We start from the raw sequence: 9,704 nt of genomic DNA, 5'->3' as shown, positions 1-9,704 counted from the left end.
AAAACGCATGTGTGGTGGATGATTGCACCATTTCTACAATGCGCACGTAATGCTAGATCGTGAAAGTAAAACAACACAAAGTCTACACTGACAGTGTACTGTAATTCCACTCAATTTATGCGAAATGCTGTAATGTTAAGTGTTCCTCATTAACCTAGATATTCATCAAGTTTAGGACAAAGTTATTTCAATAATAAAAGTCGTAAACACTACTAAACAGCATGGCAGAAGAAGTTGCAGAAACTCCGGGGATTGACCCAAGCGGTAGTCCCAGATCTCCCGGGGAGAAAGAGCCACAGGACGGCGTGGACTACGCGGAAGGCGAGGAGGGCGAGGAGGCCGCCGGCGGGGCGGACGACTGGCAGGATATATGGCAGGATATACCAGAGGGATCCAAATTTGAGTGTGAGTTTAAATGGCACATATTGTGTTTTTTTCCTTGATTAAATATTTCCAGCTAATTAGGGAGTGTCAGGCAGGTTTGTCCCAAATACCATTTATTATGGTGCAAAAATGAAATGATTTACTACTGTTAAAAAATTAATTTAAAAAATTGATGGATAAGATAGTTTATTAAAAACAATAACTTTATATGAAGACAAAACAGTCATAATGACAATGGTTTCATGTGAAATGTGACATAATTTACTTATTATCTTTGACCAAGAAAAACTGCAAGATGAACTAAATTTGGGCCAATATAATATCACATTTTCAGGATTATCAGCACATTACAAAACAATCCTGATTCAAGTCTAATCACTATTTATCTGTTTCTTCCATCAGTTCTTGACCACACTGCAGATGTACAGTAAGTAATCCAAAACAGTTCCATTTAATTAAAACAAATGAACGGTAAACTTTTCTAGCCTTTTTTGTTGATGTTACAAGAGCCTGTGAGAGGAACTCATTCAGTTCATTCTTTTAGGGTCATTATTTTGTGGAGCATTATTATTATATATATTTTTAATGGATTTTTAAAATGGTTTATTTATTTAAAATGTCATCGCAGCATACTGCTGAATTGTGACATTATTTACAATCGTTAACAAGCTTTACAAAAGAAATACATAATGCAATATGATTTTAAAATTTTTTTTTTTAAAAAGCCTGGCTGAAATGTGACACTGACAGTTTTTAACTGTTGATTTGAAAATAGTAGAAGAGCCTATTGATGTGAAGTGAAAGCTAAATAAGCATCAATCTTGTCAAAAAGAAATGTACAGTGCCTGGAAAATAGAATATAAATACCACACAGTTGACTTTTTGAATGAGTAGGCTAGTTGATAAAAAGTGAAGCGGAGAGTTTACTTTAATTCACCACATTTTGTATTATAAACGTACATTTTTCAACATATTGATATTTGGTTGACAACTTTTATTAACCAACTTTTTATTTTTGTTTGTTTTGTAGGTTGCATTCATGTATCCTTTTGAAGTAGATTGATTTAAAAGACACAACATTTTAATAATGAACTCAGAAAGTAATGAAGTTTGTGGGAAAATCTTTAAGAATTTTGTTCAGTCTCATGGCAGTCACAAACAACACTTTTAGTGATGTACAATGTAGGGTCCTCAAACTGTTTTCTCAACAGATGATGTTTCAGATGATGGAAATATTTCTCTGAAAGAATGGTTAACACCAAGATTAGCTATAAATTACCACTTAATGTTCATTTTGTCTTCAGTGGGAACAATGGGTTCAGCCAATACACACATGTTCAAAATTGGCTTACCTGACTTGGTTTTGGTCACAAAATTAACCTTTCACACAATGTCAAAAGAGTATTTTTAGGTCACCTGGTTTTTTGCAACCAACAGAAATGCAGTCAACTTTACAGAACTCTAGAAAATACAAAGTTTGAAAATTTGTGTCTATTCAATCGGCTGGAACACTTACTGGCCCTTTCAACACTGTATCTCTCATCCCAGTAGATTACAGTTCTGGGCCCAATTTCATAGTGCTGCTAAGCACAAAAAATTGCTTAGCATGAAATTTCTCCATTGATTAAAAAACAGGAATGCCAACCAAATTTCCACGCGATTTTCAGGACAAGCAAACACCAGCTGAATACGAGTAAGAAGCAACATGCAACAAATGGAAGCTTGGCTGGTAATCCTGTTTTTATCAAGGAAGAAATTTCATGCTAAGCAAATTTGTGTGCTTAGTCAGCTCTATGAAATTGGGCCCTGGGAAGGCCTGGGAGTTTTTTACTCCATGCGTGGTTAATGCATTTTCACACTGTCCCCACCTAGGTCCCTATTCAATGGGGTTTGGGCTGCAGCTTTCTAGACACCCTAGGGTTTTACCACTTAACCCTACTCCAGAGCAGGGGTGGCCATTCCCCCATTTGCCGGGGTAGATCAGGGGTAAAGAGATCTAAGTGTGAAGACCGGTTTATAGTCGGTCGCGCGACGGTCGGGCGATGGAAATCTTGACGCGTGATCAAAAAAAGACACGGTTTTTAGGCCTCAGTGGTGATGACTATCAACTTTGTCCCGTGTCAAGATTTCCATCGCGCTAATCGCGCGACCGACTATAAACCGACCTTGAAAGTGCCGGCTGTTATTCCCCAGGGTTGCCCCCAAGAAATAGACTAGTGTGAAAAGGGCTTTTTAAAGCCACATTTCCACATTAATGTTTGTAGACATTTGTATTTGCCTTAACTGTATCTTTCTCAGGGGGCGACACGTTAAAGGAGTCTTTTGAGTATGTTGCGTTAGCAATGTTTGCTTACATGACAGAAATCAGCAAAGTAGACAAACTGACAACAGTTACAATAGAAGCGGAAGGTGAGTATCTGATTCTTTTTTTTTTTATGTTTTTTAATCATTTAAAACTTGTTCATATTTTGCTGATAATGTATCATCAGTACAGTTTGGTCATAGTATTTTGATGAATCTTTGTTGTAAAAATGATAAACCAAGCAAAGGAAGGCATTAGTGTGGAAACTTTTTATTTTCTATATTTTTTTCAGGAGATGACATGCTGTCGTTACTCTATCATTATTTGGATGAGTTCCTGTTTGTATTTTCAGCTGACCCATTTTTTATTCCTAGAGTAAGTATGGCCATGTTTCTATTTTGAAATCCTAACCAACAACCCTCACCACCCTAAACCCTTACAACCCTGAACACTACAATGAACCAACCCTAACCAACCAATCCTCACCATCCTGACCCTAACAGCCAACCCTAACCACCCTGAACACTAACCAATCAACCCTAACTAAAGCTTCACCCTCCTGAACTCTAAACCAACCAACTCTCAACACGCTGAACCCTAATTAACTATTCCTAACCAAACCCAACCACCCTAAACTCTAACCAACCAACCCTAACTAAAGCTTCATTACCCTGAACTCTAAACCAACCAACCCTCTCACCACCCTGAACCCTAACCACCCTGGATACCAACCAACCCTAACCAACCCCTCACCACCCTGCATACCCTGAACCCGAACCAACCAACCCTCACCACCATGAACCCTGTAACCAATTACCCTCACCGCCCTGAACCAAGAACCATCAAACCAACCGTCTAACCACCCTCAACACCAACCCCTAACCACCCTGAAACCAACCAACCCTAACCAACCCCTCACCACCCTGCATACCCTGCATACCCTGAACCCGAACCAACCAACCCTCACCACCATGAACCCTGTAACCAATTACCTACACCACCCTGAACCAAGAACCATGAAACCAACCAACCCTCTCACCACCCTGAACCCTAACCCCTAACCACCCTGGATACCAACCAACCCTAACCAAACCCTCACACCCTGCATACCCTGAACCCCAACCAACCAACCCTCACAACCATGACCCCTGTAACCAATTACCCTCACCATGCTGAAGCAAGAACCATAAAACCAACCAACCCTCTCACCACCCTGAACCCTAACCCCTAACCACCCTGAAACCAACCAACCCTAACCAAACCCTCACCACCCTGCATACCCTGAACCCCAAACAACCAACCCTCACCACCATGAACCCTGTAACCAAACGACCCTCACCACCCTGAACCCTAACCATCAAACCAACTGAACCTCTCACTACCCTGAACCCTAATCCCCATTCATCATTCCTTGGTGTTGCCTGAGTTTAGTGTATAATAAAATAACCCCAACCAACCGTCACCACCATGAACCCTGTAACCAAACGACCCTCACCACCCTGAACTCTAACCATCAAACCAACTACACCTCTCACTACCCTAAACCCTAACCCCCATTCATTCCTTGGTGTTGCCTGAGTTTAGTGGATAATACAAAAAATCCAAACAGCCCACGTTTAGCAGGTTTTCCACGGGGTGCGTTTTACCCAGGCACTGATGTTTTATTGCTTATTATTTTTGCAGGAAGTAACAATTGATGAACTAGATTTAGAGAACTTTAAGATAAAAGCCACAGGGTAAGTAAACTCTTTTAGTGAAAAAAACACCACTCTCTGGCTTATTTTTTTCTTTCTTCTCTTTTTCCTTTTCACTGTTTTTTTTTAAAAGATTGTTTAATTCTGATTTAAAGAAAGTGGACACTATTAGTAATTACTCAAAATATTTATTAGCATAAAACCTTTCTTGGTAACGAGTAATGGGGAGAGGTTGATAGTATAAAACATTGTGAGAAACAGCTCCCTCTGAAGTAATGTAGTTTTCGAGAAAGAAGTAATTTTTCACGGATTTGCTTTTGAGACCTCAAGTTTAGAACTTGAGGTCTCGAAATCAAGCATCTGAAAGCACACAACTTCGTGTGACAAGGGTGTTTTTTTCTTTCATAGTTATCTCGCTGTTCCAACTACCAATCGAGCTCAAATTTTCACAGGTTTGTTATTTTATGCATGTTGAGATCCCAAGTGAGAAGACTGGTTTTTGACAATTACCAATAGTGTCCAGTGTCTTTAAAGGTAGGGGCATAGATTGTTTTTTTGTCAACGTTATTTATTGGCAAAGCGATAAAGAAAAGATACAATAAAACTCACTGGGTGAAAGTTTCACAAGAATGAAAATCCGTCCAAGTTTAGCAAGATGATAGCGGGTACCAACTTTATCTCTGGCAGCACCATTCAGAAAAGGACACCAACCCACAGAAATCTTACAAACTATTTCTCTGTTTGAAATGTTTTTGAGTGAAAAATTCGCCAATTCATTTTTACTTCAAAGGCAATCCTTTCTCAGTATTTGGTTACCACCAAAAGCTGCAGTGGGGGCTACTCACCAAGTAACATTTTATAACTGCTTATTTTTAGAGTGTATACCAGTCTTCATGTTTGACCACACCTTTTTAAAATCAAATGAACTTGCATAGTTCATATGCTTTGTATCATAAACAAATGCAGACGTGCCTTGGGTTTTTTTGGTCCATTTTTATGGTCTTTTTCTGGATATTGCTTTTTTTTTTTTGCTTTGTATCATAAAAAAATGCAGACTTGCCTTGGGTTTTTGGTCCAACTTTATGGACTTTTTAATTTTTTTTTTTTTTTGGGGGGGGGGTTGTAGAATTTTCCAACCTTGAATGTAGTATACTGCTGTGGATGTGGGTGGAAAACAATTCCCAATACACGTCAAAATACACAATGAATGCCAACTGTATTTGTTGTGGAGATGCCCCTGACCTAATACCTAAAGGGGGGCACCTTTAACAATATAACAATAGAATGTTGATATTTTAGATCAATGGGAACACCCTGCTGAGCAGTTTGCAGTCCCAAAAAATATCGGGTGGCGTACTGTTTGGTTGCTATTTACTCTAGATATGGGTCAGACCGTCTGGGTGTTGGTTTCTACACTTGTTTGTCTTGGATTTGTTAAAATAAAAAAAATATAACAGAAAAAAAAAACAGGTTGGACAAATTCCCATAATGTCAAGAGTAGAGAGTAGAAACACTTCTAGGCACAGCTTTTTTGTCATAGTTGATGGTAAAAGTTTATTTAAAGTCACTGGACACTATTTGTAAATTACTCAAAATAATTGTTAGCATAAACACTAACTTAGTAACCAGCATTGGAGAGCTGTTGATAGTATAAAACATTGTGAGAAACGGCTCCCTCTGAAGTTACGTAGTTTTTGAGAAAGAAGTAATTTCTCACTGAAATTTTTGAATTGAAATCGAGACCTCGGCTGAGGCCTCGAAATCAAGCATCTGAAAGCACACAACTTGATTTGAAGGCAACATTCTCAAGAAAGATACAATGACAGTCACCTGTGAAAGTTTTAGCTGAATACAATGTCTACTTGATGAGAAAACAGGACAAAACTGTCCGACAGTATTTTTAGAAGATCCTTGAATCCATCATCATTTGGTTGCGGCTTTCATGACTAGACACCAACCCTCAGAAATCTGAGAAAAGATGATTCCTTTACTCAGATTATCCAAACCTTTCGAAGGGAATCCTTTCTGAAAATAGTTGACAATTTTAACAGCTACAGAGCTACTCCCCAACTAAGTTTTTCATGGACTTCTTGAATCTGTGACCCTACCTAAATGAGTGAATGAATGAAGAATTTCATTTGAGACACAAAATGAAAAAGTTTGAAAAAAAATCACATTTTCTTAGGGAAAAGTTTGATAATATGAAATTATATAGGATTTGCAGGCATTACATGGTGAGGTTTCAATGCAAGTCTCCCGAACCCTCGAACATTTACTCCGCCGTAGTAGAATAAAGCTAGACAGTTCTCTAAGAACAAACTCTACCTGGCAAGTAGATACACACATAGTGTTACCGCAAACCAGATATGAAAATCACTATCAAGCACCAGACAATATCTCACATTAGCAGGTATACAAAATGTTTTTTATGAAGTAACGGGTATCTTGTGCTTTCTATGTACATGTAGCATACAGAAAGGTGTTGTCGTTTCATTTAGCGTTGGGAGTGGGGTTTTTTCTCTGTCAAATTTTGTTTGCAACTAAAAATTCATACATTTTTTTTTTTTTTTTTTTTACCCCCCAAATTTGGACGATGTAAATCTAACCATTCTCCAACAGCCAGTGTTTGACCTAATTGTTTTGATTTTTGAGTCTTTTTTACATTGTTTATTTTTATCTTTTTGTTTCAGGCACGGAGAAACATTTGATTTGACAAAGCATCCTCAGGTAAAGTTAACAAGTCTTTAAAGGCGCTGTACATGTTTGGTAATTGTCAAAGACCAGTGTTCTCACTTGGTGTATCCCATCATAAGCATAAAATAACAAGCCTGTGCAAATTTGGGCTCAACTGGTCAGCGAATTAGTTGCGAGAAAATGATGAACAAAAAAACACCCTTGTTGGACGAATTTGTGTGCTTTCAGATAGGAATAAAAGTCTTCTAGCTAGACGTCTTTTATTATTTTAGTGAGAAATTACTTCTTTCTCAAAAACTACGTTACTTCAGAGGGAGTCGTTTCCCACAATGTTTTCTACTTTCATCAGCTCTCAAATGCTCGTTACCAAGTCAGTTTTTAAGTTAATATTTGTTTTGAGTAATTACCAAACGTGTACCTTCCATTTAAGCAGAAATATCTGCTCAACTTTTAAATTTGCACTTCAGTGGTGTGATACAAAAGAGAGGTGCCATTTGCAGGCCTGCAGCCGATTTCACGAAATGCTAGGATTAATCTTATTTCGAGTTAGGACCAGTAACCCGTCTTAACTGAGGATGGGTTCAATGCGTCCTAACGTCTTTGGATACGGAAATTAACTCGTCCTCAGTCCTAAGTTAGGAATAGTTTGGTGAAATTGACGGCTGGTACTTTAAGGAGGCAACGAAGGCGATTGCCACCATGCTCCCGGTCATTGCCTTGGTGCCGTTAAAATACTCCAGTAGAAATTCACAATCTCCTCGACCAAGAAGAAAGTGCCTTGGTAGTTTGGTACCCTTGCCCTGTCAAAAATAAAGCATTTGCGAGTTAGATTTGAATAAAGTCTGGTACAATGACTAGCTTTAGTCGCTTAAGTTTGTGTTAAAAGTTGTTTCCTTTTTGTATTGCAGGGCACAGAAGTGAAAGCAATCACCTACTCCAATATGCAAGTCCATTCAGAGAAAGACACTCACGACATCTACGTAATCATTGATATCTGAAGAGAGCAACGACATTAGTAAAAATAATAATAATACTTGCTTCTTTGCAGCATGCATATCCGTTCTTGGCGCTGTAGTTGCTTCTTATTCAGCACGCATATCCGCCACTCAGTGACGCTCCTGGCGCTGTTACATAAAGTATTTCCTGCAAGATGTGGGACTACGTTTGTTTTATGAAACCTTGTCCTTTTATAGCACCATGTAATTTTTATCCGCACTTTGCTGAACAGCAGAGCTTGAGTGCAGTGCTCTTAACCTCAGTTCTTAACCGCTAGGCCACAATTAGCATTCAGTCAATTGATTAATAATAATAATGATGAGTTTTTATATCGCGCTTAACACGAACCCGAGAGGCAGCTCAAAGAGCTTACAACATTATTACCCCTGGTCACGTGGCCATTCAATTCATTCCTTGCATTGGGGTGTATACAGCCTGTGCAACAAATATGCGCTATTAAGCTAAATCAAACACAAGAACCATCTCTGCCCTCACAGGTACCCATTTACCCCTGGGTGGAGAGAACCAAAGTGTCTTGCTCAGGAACAGAAGTGTCTTTAGACCTTAGGGTAGACTAGTCAGTAAATGTTTGTCATGGTGCATGCTCTTGCAGCATTTTACTGCTCTCTTGATGTTGCTGGCTGCTGACTGAAGTTTCCCACAGAGTAGCAGTCTCGTTTTTATATTTGCCAGAGAGTTTTAGGCTAACCTTACGGCTAAAGTGCATTCCACTTTTAAGAAACCTTGGTGGCCACCTGTTCAGTCGAAATATGACGTAAACTAGAGGGTAGTACAAGTCATGGTCACATACGCTAACGTTCACTTTGATGACATCCCACAAAAAAAAGGTTGCCTTCTCGGTATTATCGTGGGATTACGCCATCTGAACAAAAATATCATTTCATTGTAAGTTATCAAGTGGTTAGACTGCAGGACTTGCAATCACAAGGTTGTGGGTTCGAATCACAATGACTAGAATAAATATTGTCGTCTAGTTAATGAATCACAATTTCTTGATTTGTGTAATTCATAATCATAGACGTTAAACCAATGTTTGTTAGAGCGATTGGCTGTTGCCAGCTTGGTGTTTATATCCCTTGTGGCAGTTTGCCGTGTTCCCTTGATGGGAAGATCATTCAAACAAAAGACTACATCTGCGTTTCTGCAAAACAAGTAAAATATATATAAATATTTGGTTTGCCATAACATCATGTGTGTATCTACTTGCCAGGTAGTTTGTTCTTAGACATGTTAGAGAACTGTCTTGCTATATTCTACTACCGCGGAGTAGATTTATCAGATTTTTCAGCCGACTTTTCACTTCTGAAAAGAACAAAATCTACCTGGCAAGTAGATACACACATAGTGTTATAGCAAACCAAGTATATATTGATACCTCACCATGCAATGCCTCAAGTCAAGTAAAATAGTTAAAGCAATTTAGATTAACAGACTTGGTTGAAATAGCACGGTTATATTTTCCTGTTTTATGTTGGCTTTTCTGTATGTAAGTTTTAAATAATTTTACATTTTAAAGAAAAAAAAACAGACTGTTTTATAATTGATTTAAGGCTAAATAAAAATTTTATAATTATATATCTTGTAGTAAAAATAAAAAGACGCAAAGAGACGAA

At 38.4% G+C, this 9,704-nt stretch overlaps 1 protein-coding gene across 1 annotated transcript; it reads left to right on the top strand.

Annotated features, from left to right (window-relative positions):
* Positions 1-49: 49 nt before the first annotated feature.
* Positions 50-9,687, top strand: LOC139949435 (protein archease-like). Its single transcript, XM_071947764.1, has 8 exons — positions 50-405; positions 787-811; positions 1,415-1,425; positions 2,683-2,793; positions 2,979-3,061; positions 4,370-4,422; positions 7,071-7,107; positions 7,983-9,687. The coding sequence occupies exons 1-8, from the start codon at positions 222-224 to the stop codon at positions 8,070-8,072; spliced, it is 594 nt and encodes a 197-aa protein (XP_071803865.1). The 5' UTR covers positions 50-221; the 3' UTR covers positions 8,073-9,687.
* Positions 9,688-9,704: the final 17 nt, after the last annotated feature.

The sequence above is a fragment of the Asterias amurensis genome, chromosome 17, assembly GCF_032118995.1.
Source record: "Asterias amurensis chromosome 17, ASM3211899v1".
In the NCBI taxonomy this organism is placed as follows: Eukaryota; Metazoa; Echinodermata; class Asteroidea; order Forcipulatida; family Asteriidae; genus Asterias; species Asterias amurensis.
Note: the sequence above shows the minus strand (reverse complement) of the source record. Positions and strands in the feature narration are given on the sequence as shown.